The sequence below is a fragment of the Grus americana genome, chromosome 5 (genome assembly GCF_028858705.1).
Source record: "Grus americana isolate bGruAme1 chromosome 5, bGruAme1.mat, whole genome shotgun sequence".
Classification (NCBI taxonomy): domain Eukaryota; kingdom Metazoa; phylum Chordata; class Aves; order Gruiformes; family Gruidae; genus Grus; species Grus americana.
This window is the reverse complement of record NC_072856.1, coordinates 29,566,468-29,594,227: the sequence shown is the minus strand read 5'-3', so window position 1 is coordinate 29,594,227 and position 27,760 is coordinate 29,566,468. Positions and strand designations below refer to the sequence as shown.

Genomic DNA, 27,760 nt, shown 5'->3' with positions numbered 1-27,760 from the left:
GGAAAGAAAAGAAGAAGTATTTCACTTGAGTGAAAGTGTGGAAAGATTTTTCTCTTGATTTTAATACACTGGATCCTTTCAGGTGGGGATCTTACATTCAATTGAAAGGAAAATAAGCTCAATCAAATTCTTAACTATGGGCCAATCTGGTGGTTTAGAAGAGCCAAACTAACTAGCACCTTGGGAACCTGCATTCGAGATGTGCAAGCGAGGTAAGACATTGCAGAGTGGGTAGAAATCAGAATTCTTCTAAAACTCCTACTTGTCCAGGCCAAGTCAGGAGGGACAACACAGGAGTTGCCAAAGCCACATAAGGATGCTGCTTTGCCAGAAGGGCAGTAGCTGTAACACTGAGGCTTGAGAATGAAAAAGCCTCAATGACTAATAAAATCCCCTTGCCAAGAAGCAATGCTATTTCTTGCCTGGCTTTCCAGAGTAAATCACAGAGTGGTAGAAGCCCTATGACTTTCACTGCTGGTGGTCAGCTTGCGCTCCCCCGAGTGCCCTTATTATTTGTTGTTCCTGCTCTGTTTCAGCAGGCACAAATATTGCAGGACAAGAGGATGTAAAACTCACCCTCAGCTCCACCCACTTGTCTAGCAGCCTTTTTTCATTGAATTCACAGAGCAGGCCTGAGGATGTGATACAGAAGGTGCTGTCAGCTTTTTTGCCTCTTCCACACGCCACGTCCGCAAAGAAATTGTTCCTCAGTTCTCCAAGCAATCCCGAGCGACCTAGCAAGGGGACTGTGGCATTAACCTACCAATAAAAAACAGTTTGTTAGAAACAGAACGAGGCACTCCAGGCAGACAGACATTTTTTAAACATCAGCCCTTGAGTGCTGAAGTGCCTCAAAGAAAGAGCACTGCAGACAGCCTACAAGGAGAGGTAGTGACATGTTTTAAACGCTGCAGACCCATGGTTCCATAGCGTATTGAGACCATCAGTATTAGCATGTCAGTTGAACAGAACACCATTAGTGCCACCAAAACTGTACATCCAAACATATGACCCAGAGACAGCAGATCAATCACTGGAAGAATAACCCTTCCATGGCCAATCTGTGATTTATACCAAATGCCAAAGCAGGGTTCAAGCATGAAATAGGGACACCTGTTCATGAGCATGCGGAAAAATAATCATATGTGGATTCTGTCCCCTAGAGAGTATTAGAACAGTTAAAAGTTTAAACACTTCAGTTGACACTTCAAAATAAGACTCACAACCTTTTGAGATGTTCGTACCAACATCAAACAGCTCTCCCCACCTCTGTGCTCCAAGTTGTTCAATGACTGCAGATCTTTTCTGGGTTTTTTTGTTCTTCAGTATATGTGACTTCTAAAGAACAAGCATGCTCCTATACAAGTCCAGGGACCATGCTCCATACCTCAGCGCAGGATAAGACAAGTTTTTGGTGCCTTTTAGTGCTACCAGCCCACGAGGAGACTGAGACTTGAGAACCACGGGTGCAGGGCTATCCCTGAATCCCAGCAAAATCAAAGAATTCCCACCTCCCACAACTCGCTGGGGCAAAATCCACCCTGCCGTAGGATGGAAATGCTCGTTCACAGCTTGGCCTTGATGCAACTTCTCTTCTCACCTTGGAGGTTTTGCTGTCATCCAGGTACCAGAACTTGATGTGTCGATTTCCAGCAGTGACAAAGTAACTGCAGTCCTCCGAGAATGACACAGCTGTCACTTTACTTGAGACTTTGTTGGCTGCCACTACAATGTTTTTCTGGAAACATAATTGTTTAGATAGTTTAATTTCTTTGCTCAGAAGCAAAGGAAACTCATTTCAATTACAGGCACATATCCAGTACAAATGCTGCAGCAGGGAAAAATGAGGCCCAAACTATTCCCCATTCATCCCTGAATACAACCTCCCCAGCATTAGCTGGGAGCACTGATTTGGCAGATAGTACAATTCACATTTACATTCAATTCCACTTCCACGTTGACTGGGCTCTAGAATAAATCAGCAGGCACTAGTGCCTGCAGGAACTTGCTGTCTGAGCCATGACAAACATGTTGGTTTCACAATCACCGGGAGCTCAGAGCAAACCCATTTCCCTTTCTAAACAGCAAAAGCACACTTAGGCCAGCACAAGGAGGAGCTTTCTCAGCCTCCAGGCAGCAACGAGGGCAAGACACTCAAGATGGGGAAACAGGTATTTTCTGCAGGGAAAACAGTACTGGTTCCTCCATGAATTCTATCTTCTCTTTAAAGACATGACAAAAAACCCAAAACACAGAAAGACCATGCCTGTACTGGAAGAGACAAAATAAAACCTGCTACACCTCAAATGTGCACCTCAAAACAACAAAGAGCTTGTGAAAGAAGGAAGAACATGGCAGGGGCAGAACACAGGAACAGATACTGCCCAAGCAGAACAATCAGATGGCAGGAGCTCCCTGCCCACAATACCAGCGCTTAGTTTTCCTCCCGCTGCCTTTCCCCAGGGACTGGTAGAAGTGAGAATAAGAAAGTTTTCCCCTCTGCCTGTGGTGTGTTTTCAACCATGCAGCACACAGTTGACAACAGTGCACCACTTTTTATTCTTGCTCTGTTTCCTTTACCCTTTCTTTTAGGGACTTGGCTGCTCCCAGTCTTCCCAGCTCAACACCCTCAGCACACAAACCGTGTCACGCTGAGGGCCCCGTCAGACAGCATGCTGACAGAACTGAGGAAACCAGCAATAGAGGAGTCTAGGCTGCTACACCGTCACCACGGAGCACCCCCCAACCCAGACTGGGGGAAAAGTAAGGGGGATAGCCAGTAACGTAACTTCTTTCAAGACAGCACACAGAGAAAGGCTTAGGACCCCTGAAGACTTCAACATCTGGATCGTTGCTGTGGTCTTTCTTTAGGGAAGCAAGGGGACCCTACAGACAACCGGGGGTTTCTTTTCCATCACAGTCAAATGATTAAGTCTCCAAGCCAGGAAAAACAGGGAAATCAAAGCAGCAGCACAGTGGATAGAAGAAGGGTTGTGGTTAGAAGTGCGGGAAAGTGCTTCAGGAGATCTGTTTCCACATCCTGGTCTCTTATTCTTTGACTTTGGTCAGGTAAAGTCTCTCTAGTTTTGGTACCCAGCCTGCAAAAAAAAGGCTAGCTGGACCTTCCAATAGTCACAGTCTGGAATGTGTGCTTAAAGTGAGTGTTCTTCAGTGCAGAAGAGTGAGATAGCCCTTACCTCACAAGCTCTCATGCACATAATTATAAATAGGATCACAGTGAACAGAAAAACCTGCATAAGCAAGGGAAAAAAAAGCTACTTCTACTGTCCCACACAAGCCATGCATTATGACCATCCCCAAGTCACTACTTTCATTTGTATAACTAGAAAGAATCAAAAGGCTGAGCACTCCGTTTTCAACACTGACATACACACTTACGTTTTATCACTATGCAGTTCAGCTATACAAAAAGATAGCATGGTCAAACTTCAGCTCATGCAGGAGAGAACTAACAGTGAGATCTTAAATTACAGCACAGGAAATGTGATGAAGAGAGTAACATACTAAATGAGCACAGACTTACAAGCTGCAAGAGAAGAGAAGGCTCCAGGGAGACCTTATAGCAGCCTTCCAGTACTTAAAAGGGGCCTACAGGAAAGATGGGGAGGGACTGTTTATCAGGGAGTGTAGCGATAGGATGAGCAGTAATGGTTTTAAACTGAAAGAGGGTAAATTCTTTACTGTGAGGGTGGTGAGGCACTGGAACAGGTTGCCCAGAGAAGCTGTGGATGCCCCATCCCTGGAAGTGTTCAAGACCAGGTGGGATGAGGCTTTGGGCAACCTGGTCTAGTGGAGGGTGTCCCTGCCCGTGGCAGGGGGGTTGGAACTAGATGATCTCTAAGGTCCCTTCCAACCCAAACCATTCCATGATTATGTGAGATTTAACAGATGCTTTGAAGGATTTTTGTAAATTGCATCTCTTTTAGAGAAGGTTACAGCACCTGAAGAGGTAGCAGGAGCTGAGTAAGTTTGAGCATTTATTAATGCAGAATACTCCAAGCCTACTGACAATAAATGTTTCTTTTTTAATATACAAACAGCACACACTTACATGTTTTCTAGAGGATAAGACATGGGCTTTGTTTCCACAGAGTGCTGCCCCAATCCAGTGGCAGACAGAGTGGCTTTCACCTACAGCGACTTCTCTATGTTCCCTTTCTCAGTCATCAAGGATCGGATCAGAATATCACATGTTCTGACACAACAAAACCAAAACAAGCCAAGAGCATCCACTATGCCACAAAAGAAATCCCTGGCTGATAAGAGTTTCCTTCCTCAACCTCATAAATCAGTTTTTAATAAGCCTCTAAAAAAGTGCAAGGCTTTGACAAGGTTTTGAAGTCCAAGCTTTTCTGGCTGGACAGCAAGATGTCACACGTCTACAAGCATAAAGAATATCCCTTCACTGAAGTGACTCAGACCTTCCCTAAGGGACGATAGCACTCTCTCATGTCCAAACTTGTCTGTGTCTATGAATGTCAACAAGCAAACAGCAACAACAGAATTAAAAAAAAAAAAAAAAAAGCAGAAAGCAAGATGGAACTGAAATAGTTTACGGTCAGACTGTCCACTCTTTAATTTAGCAACACCCTGTAGTCCACCCAATCTCCTAGAGAACTTACCTTCCATGACCACACGTTGACAATCATGTCATGCTGGTACCCCACTGAAACAATGTACTTGGAGCTGGGGGAGAAGGCCACACAGGCCACGCCGTACTTGTGCTCCTGGAGCTCAGCCACCTGGGTTCGCTCAGCCACATCCCATACCCGAACTGCTGGCATGTGTCCGCTCTGGAGGGGACAAGAACAGGCACAGAACAGGAAACATAACCCCCGAGGGCACTTCTGACAGATTCAAGCACGTAAATGTGTGGGTGCTTGGAAAAAGATGTCTAAGATGGTGCATTCACAATAGGGTTAGAGGTTCCTTCGATTCTTTAAAGACCAGGTTGAGACTGATAACCTAAGGAGTATATGCATTTCAACAAGTGTCTGAAAGAATTAATACAATCTCCTCTGCTTTAATCCTTTTCTTATGCTACTCACAAAACAGAGACTAGAACAATACTTTTGATGCACGTCCCTGATCTTTGCAATGAGAACTCGCAACCAGCTCACGAAAAGGATTATAATAGATCATATCTCTGCACTCAGAGAACCAAAAGGCTCTCACATCCTCTGCTCCTAACACAACGTGGACATCCGAGATCTCAAGCCAAGTCATACCACACAAAAACATGACATGACACTTGTGATAACTATCACACACCATTTGAGGGAGGCCTCTGGGAGACTAGTCATCATTTCTGTCACAAAGGTAACGCACAGATGCACGCTGCCTGAAAGAGTATGGGCAGGGTAGCGTCAGAGGAAAAGACATTGAGGGAACAGAGCCTCCGGTTGTACGCTTGTTCTTCAGAGAAACAGAAAGTCATAGGCTTCAGAAATGCCAATTCAGCACCTTCTGCTAGACAATTCTATTCTTTTGTTTAATTATTTGTTATTAAACCAAAATAAAACAAGGTGCAGAAGATGAGCTGAAATGCTAGCCAAAAATATGCCTAATGGGAAAATCCTACTCAAGAGCCTGTTCACGATTTCACGTTGAAGTCTGTCAAAACAGAAGCTTGCGAGATAACATATCCATGGCAACATGGCAAAATGGTACCTTTTCTGATCAGTTTTAAGTCATTTGATTGTGTGGGAGAGGCAAGTCTGATCACAAGGAGAAGTCCAAGCTTTAAAAACTCAGAATTGTGCATGTTTTAATTGTCTTGTTCAAAAGCTTTGCCACGCAACTGCTTGTGACCTGGAAAAACGCCATGGTCAGATTTTACTGTAGTTGGTACAGCTCTCCCTCCTGCAAGGCAGAGCTCAGGTCTCAAGGTGGCTGGCAAGCTGTTACAATGAGCTGAATCAGCTGCTCTTCAAAGCAATTGCTGTACTTCAACACACACATACATGTCCGTGTATGTACATACATATATATATTTCCCAGCACCTTAGCTTACACCCCAAGACCTTAATAAATTGAATTTGGATTTCATCATTTAAGAAATTCTCACCAAAAGTGAGCTCTGTGTGATCCCCATGTATGAGGAATCTGTGCCTCCATGGGGAGAAAGAATAAAAAAAAATTAAAAAAGAAAGAAAGAACCCATCCATTTGCTTCTGGATTTGAAATATATAAGACATTTAATATGTATGGCAGCCAAGGACTAACCTCCATGCTCTCCATCCTGAAAAGCCAGCCATGCAGAAAATTAAGGTGTTACTAGGCAGAATTAGCATGAGGCTGCTAAAAATGAGCTTGACAAAGTGAACTCAGAAAGCATTTCCCTATGGGACAGAGGTTGAACTAAGATGAGACTGCTGACACCGGCAGGGGACACTGCTACACTAAGTAATAACTCAAAGGTCAGACACATGGGAGGATACCAAAACAAGAAATGGTTTTACAACAGGGCAAGAGGAGACATGTTTTGCAACAAGGCTAAAAAAAAAAAAAAGCTTTCAAGTATAACTGGAAAGGCTTTTTTTTTTGTTTAATCTGAACTTGCCATTTACCCCAATGAAGTTTCAAACTGAAAAGTTGAGTTGTTAGTACAAAAAATACCCACTTCATTTTTCACCACTTTTCCTAGCCCACATGAAAAGAACAGAGCACTACAGAGTAAAAAAAAAAAAAGAGAGAAAGAAAAGAAAAGAAAAGAAAAGAAAAGAAAAGAAAAGAAAAGAAAAGAAAAGAAAAGAAAAGAAAAGAAAAGAAAAGAAAAGAAAAGAAAAGAAAAGAAAAGAAAAGAAAAGAAAAGAAAAGAAAAGAAAAGAAAAGAAAAGAAAAGAAAAGAAAAGAAAAGAAAAGAAAAGAAAAGAAGGCACCAGAATCATCAGAACTGAACGCCAGGGAGGAAAAAAAATATATGTATTGTATATATTATAATTTTAATATAAAGAAGGTTTTATTACATTAAGACTTCTAGAGTGTAAGGAGGCATTAAAACAAATTACAGCTATAAAACCTCATGCTTTCACTGAAAATTTAATAACAACAACAATCTCTGATGCTCTGATAGAAAATTTGTGCTTAGGTTTTCTATGTCAAGGTAGCCTCCATCCCAAAACATTGTTGTTTCTATCCTTGGCCTGATCCGGGCCCAGCTTGGGAGCCTCCCAGTGACACGACAGCTGCCATCGCGGTGGTTGCACTAGGGACCTCTGGAGCGAACAGCCTCCACCTTGTCAGCTCCGACACAGGGCTGTGACATACTTCTGTTTTCTGTGGCTGAGGCTCAGGAGGGGACCTGTTTCACACATGCGCCCTCCCCACGTCTTACAGAGGCACAGAGACTAGTGGTAAATCACCATTAATCACACACCAGAGCAAACTGAGGCCAACCATATGGGGGACACTCAGCATTTCTGTGAATTTCTAACATCCAGCAATTCCAGCCTCATGACACAGCCTGTGTCTTGAACTTCTAACACAGAACAGACATACAGTGCACTCATCCTTATTCTCCCCCTTGGGCATGTTTGGAAGGAGGAAGCAATTGTCGCCCTTATCCAAACGCACAATGCCAAACCACAGGCACCAGCATCTTCTGTCGCTATTCCTAAAGCTCCATTCCGCATGCACTTTTCATTTTTTCCACGACGCTGTTACTGGCTTCAGTTACTTCCTGAAATCCTAAAGGGACAATGCTAAACTCAGACCAAGATTAAGGACCATCCAAGTACTCTTCATCGAGTAGAGCCATGCTGCGTGTCCTTCCACTTATTTTCACTCTACCTTCAGCCGACAGATGCCACCCCAGAAGAGCCAGTCTCCAAGCTGATCAGAGACAACACACTGAAAAACTGCTGGCAGTAGCACCCAAAGCCACCCATAACCCAGTAAGTCCACCCAGAGAGGCAACACTGAAATAGATTTGTCTGTGTCAAGGCAGCTCACTCACTTGTTTCTTCTAAAACTCTCTGACCTGCTTCAAAATGGGATGGACAAGGTGTGCCCTCTCTCCTCTCACACTTACCTCTCCTGTAACCAAATATTTTCCATCTGGAGAGAAAGCAAGTGCTGTAATTGTTTTCCTAAAACAGAGAAAATGACACTAAGAAACATTTCCAACATATGATTTCATTTCAATACGTCATGATTGGGGAGTAGGTTGGGATGAACTGGAAAGAGGCTAAAAACACACATAATAGCCTGACACAATGGTTCTGCTTTACCAGAGGTCTAATACTTGGGCAGCAGGGAATCCCCACGGCAAGTCTCAAGCAGCGTGCCTACAGCACCGGAAAAGCTCCAAAAGTGAAGGTTCATCCTCATGCCTTTATTCCAGATGCAGGACCACATCCTAGTCCTGGCTTCAATAATGAGGTCAGAGTTTCAAGTGGAGAAAAAAAAAAAAAAATCAAGTATTGTGGAGCTCTAGTAAGACCTCCCTCTTGTCATGCCTCTTAGCAGTTCCTCATGGGACCACAATGTTTATGAGGTGGTGCCTCATCGGCAGTAGCTCCTCACATTAGAAGGAGCTGGAATTAAACTGGCACGCAGCCTCTCCCCAAGGCAGCTCTCACTGAGGGGATTTAGCCTGGAGCAACAGCAGCTCCTGCATTTCATTCAAGCCAAAAAAACTTGGAAATTCACCTCCCACAGAAAGCAAGCCCAGCTTAAAGCTTCACTCACCTGGAACTGTTTAGAATATGGTGTTGCTTGTTTTTTCTAGGGTTGAACAGCACAACAACACACCTAGATGGAGGAAACAGGAGAACAAAAAGAGTTGACATGACCATGTGCATAAATAAAACCAAACAGCTATCCCTGCTGGCAGAGCAGCAGCAAAAGCAGCCCCAAAAAGCTGTTCATCCCCTAACCTCACAAGCTGAGCTGGGATTAACCAGAAATCACAAAGGAACAGAGCAGCCCAGAGGAGAATTACAATGTTGAGGAGTACCATGTGCTAGTACCATAAATAATTACCTTTCTAGTATCTAGGAGTCCTGAGTCTCTGATTGCTCAAGCTGGACGGAAAGGTTAACCATGAAAGTTTGTGCAACGGCCCTAATGGATTATGTGCCCTGCCATAAGTGGCCCTATGTACTGGGCACCAAACCAGCATGCCTGGACCAGAGTAAGAAGGTCGGAAAGAAGGGATCTTTCAGAAAAGCTCTCGGGTGGAGGGGGAGAGGAACAGGGAAGGGAAGAGAAAGTAGAGGGGCTGAATTTCTGTGCCTGGCCATAACACTAGACAGGAGAGAAACTGTTGAGTATAGCACAAGAAATGGCTGACCAGTTGAGAAGTGAGACATATGATACCAAAAACTATTGACCCAAGGGACATATCTGAATAAACAACTTGCTCAGAGGCCTTGCAGAAATCTCTCAGCAAGATGAACTGCAAAAGCAAGCAGTAGTAAACTCCTGGTAAGCAATATAATCATCTCCATTGCGAGCCAAAAAGTCGCTGACTGGGAGGGAAGGAGAAGAGGCCCCACTTCCCCACTCCCCTTCCCATAGCGCACATTGCCTTGGTGCCTCAGCCCACCACGACCAGCCTGGGGCAGCCCCAGGTACTGGAGCCTTCCCCACACTCCACAAACACCCTACACACAATTTTTAACACATGGCCCTCCCAAAAGTGTAACTGTTAAGTGAATAAAGGGAGGTAGAACAGCAATTGCTCTGATGACCTTGTGCCCCATCTCTCACTTCACCTCCAAAATGGAAATTGTGGTTTTCGCCTGTCCCTCTGCTAGTACACGCTGCCAGTGCTTGGACAGTCCCAGGTCCACCTTCACTGCGGGATGCCCCTGCTCCACTGCCAGCAGCCCTTGTCATGCTGGGGACTTCACTCACATCACCATCACACTGGGGCTTGCCCACAATGTGTGCCAGGCTACAGACGTCAATCCAGGGGAGAAACACACAGGAGAAGTACTGCCCAGCAGCAGGCAGGGCTAGCAGTGCTGCAGACGCAGTTCAGCCACATCGCAGGTCCCCGTCAACCCTGGCATCTTCTGGCCTAGCCCAGACAGCTGACCTTTCCCTTGGTCTGACTGGGCTACCCTGCCAGAAGCAGTGTAAATTTTGACATGGAAAAGAGAGCAGAAAGGAGGACTGAGGCACCAAGACCTTGAGCTCAGAGTCCTTGGCTGAGGCTGTCACGCTCCATTAAGATTGCTAGCTCAAAACAGACACAGTCAGAGGGTACCAAAGCTTTAACCTCCAAAGCACCAACCATTCACAAGATATGCCCCCGCCGCCTCCTCCCGTATTTAGACTACTCTACTACTCTCCACCCATGCCATTCCATCTACTCTTCTCCACGCATGCCCTACCCTGAAGGTCAAGGCAGTAACAGCAGCAAACTTTCTTGATAGTTAAGGCAAACAGCCGTGGTTGGAGAGGTAATCTTGTGGAAGAACAGGGAAAGTGTAAATAAGCAGTTTGTTCAGACCAGGATTGATCCTTCTGCACTTTTTACCCCAGGGAACCAATCTGCAGAGTTTCAAGTCAAAGCTATGCTATATATTTCTGAGGGATTAGTGTAAAGAAGCAGGTGGTTTGTGATCCATTAACAAGTCAGGGGAGGTTAAGCCTCACAAATCATGAGATATGAAATAGGAAGTTAGCAGATGTGAAAATCTATCTAATCCCAAGCCTCTGGCTAATCAGAAAAGCAAAGCAAAGCCCCGTTATGTGGAGTTGGATAGGGTTAATGGACCAAAATCCTGCTGAGTTATGACAGGGATGAATTGTGCTCAAAATAATCTTCAAAAAACCAGAAAGAATAAAGGAAAGACACAAAGTCCTGGCAAAGACTTTCCTATGCAGCTCTTAAATTTAAGTTTCTGTTTTATTGTGAGTAACTGCAGGAAAAAAAGGACTTCAGAGAAGCAAACACAGTCTAAAAACACAGGAAAGATGCAAAATACAAACCATGGTCTTCAAACCAGGCAAGCAAACAAACCACTTCCTAGTCTAGTGAACCACAAAGGTACAGGGCTTTGCCATTATTAACTTACATGACAGAGCCTTTGGCCACTTAGAAGAATGAATTTTAACTCAGTTGCACCCCGGAGTGGGCTGTCTGCTAGCAGGCTTCCTCCCTTTCCCAGCCCTCAGCCAAGTCCAGAGCCCACCGTGAAGGTAAGAGCCACCTAGCTCACACACCAAGGCAAACTGACAAACTGCTCCAAGAGCTTCCAGTGCCAGAGCTGCCATCACAAACGTGGATATTTTAAATTTGTCTTAAGATAACCTGATGCTTGATTCACTGAGTCTGACCCATAATTAATAAATTATATTTGGGGGGGGGAATAAATCACAGTATCTCCTTACTGATCAGCATGCATTGATTTATGCCACAAAAAGGTAATTTTAACTCATAGACTCAATGAAACGAGATTGCACATGGTTATGTTGAGTTGTAAGCTAATAACTAACATAACTTGCAAACTGGTCATGATCTTTTATGCTAATAAAGTAATTTAGCCAGGATAAACTAGTCTTCTAAACTTACTTTCTTAAATTAGCTGCTACCCAACAAAAGCTACCCACTGCTATGCTGTCCCACGCTGATTTTCCACCATCACTTTCCTGTCTACCATACACAAGGGCAATGAAGGCTCCAGGCAACTCCAGGGACACCTGATTCATCGAAATGGCAGGCCACAAACCGCAAATCTTACAGCAGGACACAGATACTGTTCTGGGAGTCAGGAGCACTTGACTTTGAAAACTGGCTCCCTCTCAAACTGCTTGGGAAGGTTTCTAGTCCACTCCATCCTAGAGAGCACATCTCAATGAGCAGAAGTTAACCATTTCTAGTACTTTAATATCTTCTGAGTGTTCAGGGTGGCCTCAGTTGCCTGCTCACTCACAGCGTAGCTCAGTGCGGCCCCAGAGCAGCTCCTCCACCCCACGCAGCCAGCAGTTCTTCAGCAGAATCTGCAGTGGGTCCCCAAACAAGGTAGCTCAGAGCCCATTAGTACTCTGAGCATGCTCCGTTTCAGCAAAGGAAATTGGTCTAGCAAAATAAAGGGAATGGAGACACTGAATGGTCAGATCGCTTACCCACCTACTTCATGCTGCCTCCAAGTCCAGTGAGGCTACCAAGCCCTCAGAAGACTCAAAGTATCTACACCTTTCTGTTTATGCTGGCTTTAATCTTACAGCAGTTAAAATAATAAAAATAATTACCATGGAAAATTAATTGCATACAAGAGCATACACCCATCTATCCATTCTCTACCTTTGTCTGCTCGTTTAAAAGATTGCATTCAGCATTTTACAGCCAGAGGGATGGAAAGAATGCAAGGGAAGAGAGCACTGATCTTTTTGTTGCTAGCTTCCAACCGTGGATCTAGAACAAGCAAAGTACTTCAAACCTGCACTTCTACAATGGTCACATCACTTCTCCCACCCACCCCACCCCTTTCCCAGACTGAAGCTTTCAAAACAAATTCAAGTTCTCAAGACACCTTTGTCTAAAGAGACCTTTTTAAATGCTAGTGCCAACATGCAAACTAAGACTAGCTCCAAAAGCATCTCAAAGGGGACCTACAGAGAGAATCACTGACCCTGGCACACACCAGCTGTTTAGAAGGTCAAGATTGTTAGCACCCTTGTTTCAGCACAAACTCGACATCCTCTGCAGCTGTGGGCAGCGCTTGATGACCACAGCACTTTTTTAATCCACAAGTATATTCTGATTTCCAAGACGTTTATGGAAACTATTCGCTGCTGTATGGATTACTGCTGTACAAACCATCTATCAGACAGCTGAGATCAAGGGTCCTGTTTGTTTGCGTGCTGGTTAACGCAGAGGCCATTGGCAATAGATTACATATTTAAAGGTATTATTTCTAGGTCTATGATGCCAGTCCATAACTTTCAAGTACATCTTCCTGATGCAAGCAGCTTTTAAAAACAACTTGGCTGTGGAATCTCTCCCAGTTCTCCTCTTTCCTGTGGAATATTCAGGTAACCTCAAACACAAGGGAAGGACAGAATCAGCTCTCACAGCTGTGTCAAAGGTTTTTGCAGGCAACCTGAGCTCTCTCCATCAGGGAGCCCATTTGGGTCAGCCAACAAGAAAGTGGTGAAAAGTTCCTCGCAGAGCTTTCCAAACCTCCATGAAGGCACAGCCCTATCTTATACGTGCACAACTGTGCACCATGTATGCAGACAAAAAGCAGGTGTTGTTTCAAAGCCGGGGGGAAGGGCGAAAGGGAGTGTCAGAGCAGTTTCCATTGACTCCAACAAGAGGGGAAAAAAAAACCCCAAAATATAAAAAAGAACCAATTTCCCTAAGCTAAATATAGGAGCAGGAATGGAGTGGAATTGGACGTCAGTATCACATTTACACCAAGTATCAGACTCACTAAGTCAGCAGCAGTGGGTCACTCCCTGCAGCCTTTTCTCTAGTGGCTTCACTCCTGCTCTTCCCAAAATCCTAGCTCCTGGGCATTTTACTCTTCTCACTGTTCTACTGTTTCCCCACACATCCCTCCAGTCTCAGCTGCCTTCCCCCAGCCACCTCCTTCCTCACCCTTCTTCAGCAAGCTAATAAAATACAGATTTCTGCAGAAGTCAGTTTCCCTCTTTCCTTTCTCTGCAGGCCACACTCCCCTCCAGGGGGCTTGGGAAAATCAAAAGCCTGTGATGGCATTCCTTTCCAAGTTATCCATCAATTCAGCATTGCCCTATCTTGTGGCACACATGACAGGAGGCAGAGCTCATGGGTTGAGTCCTTCTCGGGTCAAGTCCTCCTCTCCTAAATGCATGCAGCCTATGCTATAAAGAGGATGCTGTATGAAAGAAAGAAAACTCCATTAAGACGTCAAAACAAACGTTGCCTTTCTTTTTTTTCCCCACAATATATTCCTTTCATGCTGCTGCAAGAATAATGAAAAGAGCAAACAGTCCCATCCCTTCAACATCAGTCCATTTCTCAATTTCTGGCTCATACTCTGCTCTCTTCCCCTCACCCAAAGCTGTTCAAATGAGAGCGCAATAGCTTCCTACGCACTAAATGCATGAAAAAGAAAAAAAAAAAAAGACATTGATAAGAACAAAATCTTTTTTACGCTGCACTGGTTGCCAAGGGAAGCTTGATCAGAGTGAAGTAGTGTCTACAAAAGCTGGTGTTAATTTTCTGTGTGGCAACTCTTCCTGCCAAAAAGCTTCTTTAATTCACAGCCAGTACTGGGAGTGGGTTAACAGTGATGAGAAAGGATGTGCATGCTGACTATGTAACTGAATAGGTATTTTCATGCAAGCTATATTAATTAAATGCATGCTGAGAAAAAAGATGTATCTGTTGAGAGGTTAAGATCTGGGTGTTACTGCCTGAGCAGAAAAGCCTTTGGAGCTCCCTGCACCAATCCATGACCAAGAAGATTGGAAAGGTGGGAGCCTGAGAGATGGAGCTAAATTCATGCCTCAGAAACCAGCACAGGCTAACGAAAAGCCACGAATACTGAACAAGAAACCCACTGTGAAAAAGAGAGTGATACATTTAGAGTGTTGCTAGATTAATAGTGTAGGATTTTCTGATTGCCAACCAGAGACACATTTGTTCTGTTTAAAAGGCTGAGTGGCACCCCAAATCTGCAGGTGTGTGAGCTCAAACACAGCACAGAACAAGGCTCTGCTCCAAAAACCACCAGGCCAAACTAAAGTCCAATATCATGCCTCCAAAGGCCCAGGCCTAAGGAAGAACAGGGTGGCTTTTAAGATACTTGTCCAGACTACTCTCCCAGCCTCCAGAAATTTGACATTCAGAGATATCTTAAGCCAGTGGGCACTCATGCACAAGAAGAGGGAGAGCAGCCCAGTAAATTGAGACTACAAGAAGGCAGAGCAGAAATCACTGGGTTTATAGAATTTATAGGGATAATCCTCAAATGAACAAGGGCACTCTCTGCTCCCCCCACCATTTCAGCCTACTGAATTCACACCACCCATTGCATTGACTGATAGGGCAGACATGTCCAGTACGAGGGAACACAAGATGAAGGAGCCCAAGAGCCTCTGTCTCTGCCCAGTCATTTGCTTTGCACAACACCCCAGGATAGCGCTCTGATTAGTCTCCTCAGCTGAGGTGACTGCTCACTTCCCATTCAACCTTCAGTGGACTGAGACAGAAGAGCAAGCCGTGCAGAGAACAAATACTACATCTCCAAATATGGGAGCCTCAAAATGCTCACCACCTCTGGAAAAAACCCACCAGTGCCTATGTGATCTGATGACATCCAGGAAAACAGGCAACTTGCTCTCCCCACCACCTGGCAAGGATGCTGCACATCACCATGATCTGCTGCTCCTAGCGTGGTTTGTGCCTGTCTACATGTACAGGCTGCAGATGAGGGGACAGGGCTGAGTGCCCAAGAAGTTTCTCCTCAGCTCCTGCCCTGCACCGGGCCAACACAAACTCCTCCCATGCACGGCCAATGGCTTCCAGCTCTCAACAGCCCCTTTACACCTGTCAGACTATATCTGTAAAACAACAAGCTGCATCTCTGACCTCAAGCTGCAGATGGCAGAGAACAGATGCACAGATCTGAAAAGACAGGCAAAACACTTTATAAAGATGGTAAAAAAACCAACACGTAAATGGATTAAAAGATCCAATAAGGAGCAGAGATTGTGACTGTAGACTGACCAATCTAGACCTCTCTTCTTGCATACAAATAGACACCACAGAAGTTTGAGCTTTACCAGGAACACAGAGGAGAAATTCTGCAGGAGTCCTCCTGCCTGCCCCCTACCAGAGCAAGGGCACTGCCTGCCCACAAGGACTGGCTGCAGTGATTTCCAGCAGGTCCAGCTGATCTTACTGCAACGTATCCTCACCTCCCTGGCACCAGCCCACATGGAAAACTCCATCTTAGTATGGAAACCTCCAATGTTAGGTTATTTCAAAGTCTCTTTGTAAGGGGGCAGAGCAGAAGAGGAGGAGGAAGAGTTTTAAAGCCAGCAGCCCTTCTGACACTGGGCAAACATAAGGTATAGCGATGATTCAGGAAAACAAACTCAGACTCCACACTTCACACAAAATAGATGCAGGGACGGAAGACAGCCCAGGTCCTGTCTCCCGCCGGGTAAGTTGTACGCAACTCCACAGCAGCCACACTGGAGCCAGAGATGCAGCAGTAGTGCCCTCAGGAGAGCGACGGCTTTTCACCAAGCTGCACAATAAGAAGGCACCTTTTCTGGGAGACAAAGAGCTAAGCCAGACAGAGATTGTGAAAGACCTGGGCAAGAAGAACATGTGGGGAAAGCAGAGGGGAGAAACGAGCTCAGAGGAAAACCACAGAATTTAAACCAGCTTACCAATTGGGAATCATTACAGTTGCAAGGAAGATGAAAACGATTCCGGTTAATTGTTATGGCTCATGGCTGCCTAGTCACCAGTGATTCAGCAGGAACTTCACCTTCAAAACATCCCAATTCCCTTTGACACTCCAAAGCCAAGAAAGGAAAAAAAAAAAACCTCAAGGATGAGAAACCAGGGATAAAACCCTGCCCCAGCAGAACTGGGGACAGGCCATCTCCCTGCCTTGCAGAATGAGACATCTCTCCTCCAGCCTGCAGCAAAGGTTGGTGGAACAATGAAGCCACGCAAAGCGCCAACTGCACGTATGCATCCGGAATTGCCTGTCAGCTTGCATGTCTGAAAGCTTCAAAGGACATAAGGCTCTGAAGACAAACGCATGTGCACACATACACACACACGTATATATACAGACACATGCATACATATGGCTCATGGCTGACTATAGCACACACACATATACAGAGCCCACATTTCTCCCCACCTCTCTCCAAAACCACTCACTTCCCTAGGGGCAGGGAAGCAATGCCAGCGATACACCTACATGAAGCATTAAATCAACTAGGCTGGGAGTAGGAGTTGCAAAGCTGTGTTTTATTTCAGCACTCTTGGCAAACACCCACTGAACACCGCAAATGAGCAGCAGCCCTGGGGGCTAGAGCAATGGGCAACTGATGATAGGAAGGCTGGAGGAATAAAAGGATCACTGAGACAGTTCATGACAAGAAAATGTGCTGATCAGAGAGGAGAGACTGAGAAGCAGTAGAAAATGGAGCCCTGAGCAGAACCTGACTGGTCCCAGGTGCAACCAAGAGGGATGAAGCAGCCAGAGCATGGCTGAAAACCCAAAGAGCTCTGCATCAAGGCAGGGAATGCAATTTTTTTCCAGGATGGATGCTACGGAATCACAGCATGCTATGTTAATTCTTGAGAAAGGACTTGTCTCCATATGCTGAGGCCTCCTCCAAAGTTACGGCTATCACAGGCACATCAACAAGTAGAAGAGAACAAGTCTCCGTCCTGACGGACCAGCCAAGACACCTGCTTCAGGGATCTTGCTCCCCAGTTGTGCTCCACCCCTCCACTTGCTCTCCAGAGCCAGTTCCTCTTCGATCAGCGTCTGGCTGACAGCCCCAGATTTGCCATTCTCAGCAAAAGGCTGTAAGCTTTGTACCGAGTCTGAAACGCCTCAGGCTCCCCAGGCTTGCTTGCTCTGAACTTTTCTTGACCTGCCTGTAGCTGTTTTACTTAGTTGAGCTGTGACAGCAATTTCTCTAACTGACCAGGTGTCTATGGCTAATGTGTTTTACTGCTGTTTATCTTTGTGTGATACAACCATAGTTTTATATAAATAAGAGTAACAAGCAGTTATTTTATGTAGACTGAGCTATTTACAACTAACAGGATGATGTAGCGGAGAGAAATGCAGGGTATGGTATGATAGCAGAGGCCTTGAGAAATGGAGATGCGGGATGCAGTGCAGAGGAGTACAGGCGTGGGATGATAAGAGATGAGGCACATGCTCAGCAGCACACACCTCACGGCTGCGAACAACTCACCCACGGTCCATTAAAAGAAAAAAAAAAAACGGACCTGGAGCTGAACAAAACAGGTTTTAGGGGTAACAAACATGCATGAAAGGCACCATACTTAGTGAATTCGGAAGCATCGTGGAGCTGCAGACCAACTAGGAAAGAGAAAGGTGTGAAAGTGTGTTAGCAAACATATAGAAAATGACCCAGGCAGACCCCAGAGTGAGGAATAATCCAGCAACTTCCACATCATAGTCCTCCCAATGAAGGGCTACAAAGGCTGATGATTTATGGTGTTATCCTGCAACAACTGACTTTAAGATACAGAGGAGCAACACAAGGGTGAGCATAACACCAGGAAAAACGAATAGAGACAAAGAAACGTGTTACAGTTTTAGTTGCATTAACACAATTATTGAGACTTTTTCTATATAGAATTATTCTAATGCATTATTATTCTTTACTGTAAAGTGATTCTTGAATTAGAGTGTTAAGAATTCAATGATACTTAAAATAAATTCTTGCCTCTTTTTATTTATACACACACAGAGCCCCTATATAAAAGGAGTCCTTCCTCTCCCCATAAACAAAACTGAGTGTAACAAAGCCCAAGGGGAGTGCCTCAGAGAAAAGAAAATGCACAGATCTAGGGGACGAGGAAGCAATGAAAGACAAGTTGAAGAAAAAAAAAAAAAGAAAAAAGATTTTAAAACCCCCGGCAAATAGCAGTTCAGAGGGAAAGGCGAGAAAGAGATAAAGAGAAGCAAAGTTTACAATAAAATTCCTGCAGAATAATCAAATCTGCCATCAAGCACTGAGCAAATTCAGCTCTCCAGCCCAATGGTACAATGAGAGAGGATGGGAGCTCTCTCCAAAGGCACCCTGCTGGGAGCAAGCAAGCTTACAACGGGAACATTTGGCTCTACACTTCAGTTCTGCACCGACTTCTCTGCAAGAAAGAGAAGCCACAAAGCCTCAAAAGCTGAATAAGTGTCTTCCTTTAAAATCAAGTCCCAAAGGAAAAACACACCCCATTTGCAAGCAATTGGCCAACACCTCTGTTTCCAGCAGCAAGCACAGCCAGAGTATTCCCTCATTGTGCCTAAGCAGCTCAGGAGCAGGGAGAAAGATCCATACATCCGATTAATCATCTGGGGCAGCCGAACATGACAGCTCATTGCAGATGTCTCAAGGCTTTGTTTTACCATGAGCAAGCAGTGTAGTCAATATTAAAGTGGCATCAATCAAAGGAGAAAACAGAAAGTAATACAATTCAACTCTCTCATCTAATTAACCTTCAGAAAGAAGCAGATTAAGGCAGGTCTGTCCCTTCCCTGGGGAGGATGGCCATGCAGGGCATAACGCACTGGGCAGTCCCCTCTGGTGCCCATCAACCCGGCGTGGATCTCTCCCACGTTGAAGAGCAGACGACAAAAGCCCCCACTGCGGCACAGAAAGTGGAGCAGCTTTTCCCCTTGAATGCTTCAGTAAGCATAAGCCTTGCCGCATCTCTCTAAGAGTGTCAAGGACAAAAAAAAAAAAAACCTACAAACCCAAACCCGCTTCTTCGAAAGCATGGAGTTAAAGAATCACCCACTTAAATGGTCAGTTGTTTTCAGCTTCTCTACGCACGGACAAAGCTCACAGCTGCCTCAGGCACCAGGCTGCCAAGGTCAGCAAAAAGGCAAAAAAGGCTCCTGCCAGCCCTGCCTATTCGGAGCCCTATGAGGTCAGGCTGGCGGATGCTGAAAGAAGGGGCAGGGAGAGCTGGCTTCTCCCCACAGCTGCTGGTGGTGCCACAACCCAGGGGAGCCTGCCACGGCTCCCGGGCCCAAATGCCCAGAGCTCTTGCCAGCTCCCTCCTACAGCCCCACCACTTCTCAGAGTGGGAACAGCTCAGACGTTGCGACACTGGCAAAATTCAATTCTGCCTATGTTATCCTTTTAGGAGCCTTGTGACAGCTCTGGCTTTAATGGAAGACGAACATTTACCTCTGTTTTTCCAGTATTTCAGCATAATATAGAGCATTTTACATGCACAAAAATTTTTCTTCAGAGACACTAATGAGCATCAGTTGTCAAGAGATCTGAAAAGACAGCTTTCCTGGAAGGAGAAGCAATCACGATAAAACCCAGTTTTGCTTTCTCATATATCTACATCTCTCATCATGGAGAAACGTGGCCAGGTTAGAGTCCAAGACTGAGAAGCATTACGTCAGCATTGTGAAAGTGTAGCGACTGACACTGAAGACAAAGAAGTGGCTGGTATCAGCTCTGTCGGTCCTTGACTGCCAGCCGAAAGAACCAGGTTCAGGAGCACAACAGGCCAGTGCATGTGTGCGCGTGTTGCAGTGCACGGCTTCCAGCGCCGGGCACAGCTTCCAGCGCCAGCCTCGCAGGCAGAGCCAAGTCCTACATCTGGTTCCTAAGCAATAGTCAGGGCACTTCTGGGCATACTTACAATAAACAAAATACACCGCTTCTTGGCACTTCTTAGCTATCCTAACATGATGCTCTTTCACCTTTAACTTGTTGCCTTTCTGACACTGAGTGAAACTGGAGACCATCTACAGTGCCAGATCTTCCAGGAAGAGGAAAAGAACCGACTCCCTGTTGTTCACACCTGGTGATGGGATATGTCCTTTGGACTGTATGTACTTCTTTTAAGTTAAACTCTATGATTTGTGCCAAGGTTGCCAGGAGACACAGTGCCTGTTTTGAGATTCTTAGAAAGGGTGGAGCTCAGCCGAGGCGGCTGGTATCTCATTTTCATCCCAGACTTTGCTATTCAGTCCCCATTTCCCTCCCCCCCCCCGCCGCCCCGGCTCTTATGCAAGCTCAGGACTTGGCTCACGAACAAGTCATGTTGCTGCACCAAGGTGCTGGTTGCTAGGAGGTATAACCGCTGGAGAGATACAGAGCAGGTAGAGAAGACAGCAGGTTGCTACCTGCAGGCTTTTGGGCACTCCTGCTCTATGCCATCCCCCTCCTTTCTCAGGCAATGGGCAAACCTCAGGGGGTTGCAGAGCATCAAGCGGAAAAAAGGCCTACATGTTCCAAAATAGCCAAGGCAGCATGAGCTTTGCAACCACTCCTCTTTCCTATTCCACTAGTATGTAGCAGCTTTCCAAACCTGTCAAAGCTTCCCACTTGCAGAGCTCTACCAGAGTGTTTAGCTCTGTTATTAAATAAAGCAGACATGTTCTTTCTCTCGCTTCAATTTCTTTGCACATAAACTACAAGTGACCCTCGCCATGGGACTGCTTTTTATTTTCTGCCTTTTTTTTTTTTTTTGAAAGACCATGACCTCCTTTTAGTTCACATGCTGGTTAATGAGATCAAGGCACAAAGTAATCAATTAACCTTCTACATAGGATTATTTCTAGCTTGCCTCCCAATTTAAAAATCAAATGCAGCTGGTATAGTGAAAGACTGAGGACAGTCAGCATTTCTCTTAATAAGGCAGGTTAAAGTCAGATATGACCAATATAATCATTTAAACAGCAACTGTTGTAGCTATGCTGACAGGCACGATAACACTCTTCCATTGAAGGAACTGGAATATTTGCCCTGGAACTAGGATGGAAGCAGTAACAAGCACGTATTATATAGTTCTCCTTAATATGGTTTGTCAGGCAACCCAAACAGCAGCAAACTCGCACTGCTCCTCCAAGAAGCCCTACCTTTCCCTGCTCACAGCCTCAGGAATCCAGCACAGGGAAGCTTCAAGGGCACTTCAAGTGCTTTTTCTTTGTCACAAGAATTTTCATTGCAGCCTTGCAAAGATAAAAACATTCCCACTTCCCTGCTCTCACTTTCTTCATCACTAACATTTTTGGCAACAGCAAGAATCCACACTCTAACATAAACTTTCTTGAGGGCTCAGCTAATACTTCTGGCCCCCCAACACACACTACACAGGTGGTGCCTGGACCTGTCACACCAGTTGTGTGAGGCAGTGCGGGACTGAAGCTCCCTAACTAGATTTGCCCTACCCACACTACCAAACTTTATTTATGGCTCACTCACGCCACCTCAGCATCACACACAGAAAGAAACCCCCTCTCCTCTCCAGGATTTCCATCACTGGAGGTAAGAGCACATTTACGCTGCCTACACACACGTTGCAGGCAAGAAGCCTTCCTTGGCCCAGAGTAAGGGTGCCATGATTCATTATTACACTAAAAACCACCCCCACCTTCACTGTCAGCTAAGCACAAAAGATGCTTATAGTTAACACAATTTTGTGCCACGCTGTGGTACTGAAGGGTCAGAGTTCAAAGGTATATTGTATAGAAGAGGAGAGGGGTGGAACAAGAAAAGTTTTTACTTCTTTCTTTGAAGTAATAAAAATTTGCATGTAAAAACGCTCTGATGTTCAAAACAAAATGCAAAATGCACCATTGAAGAGATGCCTACGCAACCTCCATCCAACTTCCTTCTACAAAACCATTCTGAGAGCATTTCTTTCCACCACCACCCCATTCTGCTCTCCTTTCTCTGCCGAGAGCCAGGCTTGCTCAGCACTTGGAGCAGGTACAAAGAAGGGCACAGAGGCAGTGGAGTCAACAGCATCGGGTGTTCCTTGCCTTATGTCCTTAATTTTCTGTGCATATACCTACCACAACGTCACCTGAGCTCAAGTCCTATGCATGGAACCAGCTGTGGGATGTTCAGCAGGAGCAGCACGCTGCAGAGGCTCTTAAGCAGCACAACATATCTTTGTAGACTCTACTGCCTTGAGGGCTGGCTAGTGTGCGATGTTGGGAAAAGAGTGTCCAAACTAGCAAGGGTAAGGACTGCTGTACAAGAAAGCACTTTTTAAGTAATCTTTTTTTTTTTTTTTTAAAGTCATCTGTTTAATACCCAACTCCTATTGTCTACAGCTCGATAAGGGAGAAAATAGAAAACTGCTAATCTTATTTTTAGATAAAGGTGCAAGCTGAGAGAAGCAAAGTGATTTTCTCTACCATCCAGTCCCGTGGTAGTGGTAGACTAAAAATAGAGAAAAAAAAGTCTCTGTTGTCCATGCCCTACAATACATTGCCTCTTCCCATTGCTGGCTTTTTTCAGAAAAGTCTTCCTGTCCTTCAGACAAACTCTCACTATCATCCCAAATACAGAACAACATACAGAATAAATACAGAACAACATACTTCTGGTGAGACCCCACCTGGAACACTGCATCCAGCTCGGGAGTCCTCAGAATGGGAAAGACATGGAGCTGTTGGAGCGGGTCAAGAAGAGGGCCACAAAGATGCTCAGAGGGCTGGAGCACCTCTCCTCTGAAGACAGGCTGAGAGAGTTGGGGTTGTTCAGCCTGGAGAAGAGAAGGCTCTGGGGAGATCTTACGGTGGCCTTTCAGTACTTAAAGGGGGCTTATAAGAAAGATGGGGACAGACTTTTCAACAGGGCCTGTTGTGATAGGACAAGGGGTAATAGTTTTAAACTAAAAGAAGGTAGATTTAGATTAGATATTAGGAAGAAGTTTTTTTACAATGAAGGTGGTAAAACACTGAACAGGTTGCCCAGGGAGGTGGCAGATGCCCCATCCTTGGAAACACTCAAGGTCAGGTTGGATGGGGCTCTGAACAACCTGATCTAGTTGAAGATGTCCCTGCTCATTGCAGGGGGTTGGATTAGATGACCTTTAAAGGTCCCTTCAAACCCTATTCTATGATTCTATGATTTTCGTGCCCCCAATCCTGCCATTTTGAAGGTGGGGAGGGGAAGGAGGATTAGAGTTACCAGCTGATCTCTGAACTGAACCTAGTTTTCTGCTCAACTCAAAGCAAGGTTGCTCACATCCCAAGATGTTCTCAGGCAATTTGTTCTGGGGAAGGACATCTGCTCCTGCTCATACGCTCCCTCTCTCCACAGAATTCCTGGCGAACAAATTTGTGAAACTTTTCCCAAAATGCTTCACTGCAACTGGACCATTGTCTTGAAAAATTCTCAATTCAATCTAAATTTCAAAAAACCATCTAGCAATCTAAACAGGTCAAGGCTTCCTGTTGCAGCTTTTAGGGGTTTGTTTGGGGGGTTTTGGTTTGGGGTTTTGTTTGTTTGTTTGTTAAAACAGCAGCAAACTCTGCTACCAACAGTCCCCAGACTTCAACTTCGATTCATCCCTGAGCCTAGAGAGCAGGTACTGCCTGTCAACAGGGTGGGTCCTCCCACTGGAAGGGCTGCAAGAGGAAGCACAGATTGCTGTTCCTCACTTGGGGGGTTTCTATAGGATGCAGCAGCACGCGCCTACGCTGAGCACAGCTGCAGAGTCCAGCCCTTTCCTGGTGCCTGACAGAAAGGAGGAAGCACAGAAGCATGGATGAGCACAGGCTCAGCCCAGATAGGATGGGGGGTATGAAGGAAGCATTTTGGGAGAAAGGGTTCATCTCACATGGCTTCTGTGAGAAGACGGGATAAACAGGCATGTTGGTACCTGGTGGCTTGAGGGAGGATGCCATATCAGACTTACTGCTGCTGCCAGATCCTCAAATAGTAACTGTGGGACAAAGTGTCACATTTCATTTCTATTTGTCCCAAGGCTGTAGCAGCTGGCTACAGAACAGCACCCACTCCCTCGTAACTGGAAGGCTGGATTAGCACATGGCACTCTGGAGAAGTAAGCAGAAGCTCTGTGTACATCAAAACAGCAGCTTGTACAGCAAAACAGCAGCTTGTCTCAAAGGGAGCTGGCAATGCCAAACATCAGCACTGCCCCGACTAGTTTTTCCAATACCAAGCGCGACACAAAGTCACACAGGGACAGAAGCCAACCATCCCACAAGATTCCCACTGTCCACCACAACCTACTCCACTGCTGGCAAAGATGGCATTAACCACCTCCCCAGCCAGCAGCTGAGCGCTCAGAGTCAAGGGCTCACACTCCTAACACCTTCTCTCCAGCAGTCTGACAACACCCCGATGATGCAGTCTTCAGCACACGCAGCACAGATAGCAGCACTTTTGGCACCCTCTGGTTTAGTAAGAAGCTTTTCTGCCCAGCTATTTGGAGGTTTTATCCTATTTTTCTCCCTCTTCTGCTGGGCAACAGGTTTGCTGCAGGTCTGGAGCTTTGCAGCTGTATCATTATTTAAGATTCTACCAAATGTTACGTCCTCAATTGTTTGTCACAGGTAAAGATTTTAAATTAATTAGACATGACATCAACAGCCCCACACACACACAGGCCTGGGGGCTGGCTGATGGAAACTGCCTGGAAGTCAATTTGACAGGCTTGATTCCACTCTGCTAAGGACTTAAACCAGGGGAGTTTGCCCGCAGCTCCAGGTGATCACTAGTACTGCTTCGTTTACTTCGTCATCTCCTCTTCTGCCAGACCAAGTGAGATTACAACCGTTCAGCAAATAACTCTACTTTTTCGGTGCAGTTTTATTACAGAGATGTGAATTCAATGTGGAAGAGTCTCCAGCACTCACAAAAAGGGAGACCAATCAAAAACCAATGTAGAAATCCTTGCCTAGTTGTACGGGCATGTAGAAACAGCTCAAACAAGTAAGACTGCTCCTACTCATTAGGAGGGTCTTTTCCATCTGAAGTGCCATGATGGGCATTCAGGACTGGACCCAGCTGCTACCTACATGGGAAGAGGGCAATTGCTCCAGGACTGCATGATTGTTACCTGTGAATCTCACAAGCCAGCAGCAAGAGAGCAGGGGAGAGGCCATAGCCCCCTTAAATCCACCTCTGCAAATTAAAATATCAAAGTTAGGATTCTTTGGCCTGAGAATAAAGCTCTGCTGCAAAGGGGATCTCCGTTTTCTTGTCCCAAAGAGTTTACTCACTTGCCAGAAACTAAGACTGCATTAGCCTTACTCAGCCCACCCTCCCTGTCTAATCTACGTTAACAAAAGCAAGGAGTGAACAGAAGTATTTTATACTTCAGGTCTTCATGTCTTGGTGCAAACATGCTCCTTTCTCTTAAATCTCCCCATCTTAAGTACCCACTGAAGAGTTCAAAGTACTCCTGCTTCTTTCTGAGACATCTGCTATTGCTGGGGAAGGAAAGAGAGGGAAGGGTTTGGCTACTTTTCATCATCTTTTTGGACACTTTCAGGACACTGAAACCTGGTGCTGTTCCTTCTTGGCACAGAAAAAAAGGTTTGGTTTGGTTGTAATGGCCCAATTCAAACCCAGCTGCAGTCACAGCTCTTCAATTCAAATTGTGTTTAACAATCTCAGTGAAGGACACTTTCTTCTCTTCCTCGCTGGGTCCACTACCACAATTGTGCCAGCTGGAAAATCTCCCCAGATGGCATGTACAAGCGCTGAAGCCTCACAGGAGAAATGCATTACAGTCCAGATTCCTGGGAGAGGTCTAACCCTTGAAAGGCAACTGTCTCATTTTAAAGAGGACAAAGCAAGCTGTCTCTGGTGTGTCCAAAGATGCCGAAATTTGCTTTGAACTATAGATAAGAACTTCTTTTCATTTTAGGATAGGTTTCTACAGTCTTTATAACACTGCAGGATTCTCCTTTGGAAAAGGACATACAAAGAAGGCCCAGAAATTCTCCTTCAGAGGTTTGGGTAAAGTAAACTTGAAGGAGCCAGCAACCAGCAGACCTCGATTTATCTACTGGCAACTACAGCAGTTCGAGTATTTCAGTGTCCCTGTACCCATTCAAGCTGCATTTGGGATATAGCCCAATAGCATTAGCACTTATGCTAGGGAAAAATTAGGGAAGAACTGTACCTGCATAGAGCAGTAGAGCCTTGCACAAACTGCACATGTACCAAAAGGTACACGGGATCTATAAAGAAGTGGATTCCTTCTGTGTACCTACAGCTTTCTAAAGGCAACTACCATTGTGGTATCCAAGCAAAGTGATCAGTTAGTTAAGAAAAATATGCTCTGAAATAAGGCAGGAATATTTGTCATCTTACAAATTAGGATTTCATTGTCCATGTAGCCTCCAATTCTATTCTGGCCACAATAGTCATAAGTCTTGAAAGGATCCCAGTTCAGAATGGCATTTTGCCTCATTCACCAGCAGTCATCTACTACATCTGCCTCTCACAATTCATTCCTGTAACCCACTGACCAAAACCTTCCACTTTAAAGAGGAAAGAAAGAGCAAGGCAACGTCATGCGTGGTAAAGTTATGCAATGTTTATCCAAAGTGTTATTCTTCCATTGTGGGTTATATGCAGCTTAAGGTAAAGGGAAATTGTTCTAAGCTGATAATTTATTATGTTGTGCAGTAATCTATCTATATAATGATGGAAAATGATGATTAAACTTTCCAAGAGACTCCACATGTGGATGGGCTGGAAACCACTTAGCCTTACAGCCTATCTACTGGAACTGGAAAGAGATATTTGGGAGCAAACCAACAACCACTTCTGGAAAATAAAAATCCTCACTCTCTCAGCTTCCAGTGGGATTTACCACTCAATTGTGCGAGGCAGCTCCACACGTGCTGAGCAGACTCCTGGCTGGATTAAAACCAATTCACTCATTTCTCACCATACTCCTCCCCTTCCTCCCTTCGCTGTGACACAAACCATGGTCACTGCCCTGTCTGTGCAGGACCTGATACTTCCCTCCCTGGATCCGGGGACAGGGAGCCAGAAGAAGTATGACTCAGAAGGGCTGACGGAGTTAAGAGGCTTCCACTCAGTACAGCAAACCAGCCAAGGACGAGGGCTGGAACAAGGGGAGACACAGTGGCTCGATTCTGCTGCAGCGCAGGTTGGCACATGAGAGGCTGCTGCACTGACATACAACACGCACAGCACAGTAGCAGCAAAATAAAGTTTGACCCAGACAGCTGTGCAGTATTCTCTTTTGAATATTAGTTGTCCTATCTCAAAAAAACATCCCTCAAGGTGATAAAGC

The 27,760-nt window shown here is 45.3% G+C and overlaps 1 protein-coding gene across 4 annotated transcripts in view; it reads right to left on the bottom strand.

Annotated features, from left to right (window-relative positions):
* Positions 1-27,760, bottom strand: part of MAPKBP1 (mitogen-activated protein kinase binding protein 1) — a 103,376-nt gene that overhangs the window by 40,710 nt on the left and 34,906 nt on the right. For all 4 annotated transcript variants that reach the window (XM_054827296.1, XM_054827300.1, XM_054827299.1 and 1 more), the window contains exons 4-8: positions 8,713-8,775; positions 8,054-8,111; positions 4,644-4,814; positions 1,601-1,738; positions 577-759 (exon numbers count right to left, since the gene is read on the bottom strand). In XM_054827296.1, the coding sequence (XP_054683271.1) occupies positions 577-759; positions 1,601-1,738; positions 4,644-4,814; positions 8,054-8,111; positions 8,713-8,775 (613 nt within the window). The remainder of the gene's footprint in view (positions 1-576; positions 760-1,600; positions 1,739-4,643; positions 4,815-8,053; positions 8,112-8,712; positions 8,776-27,760) is intronic.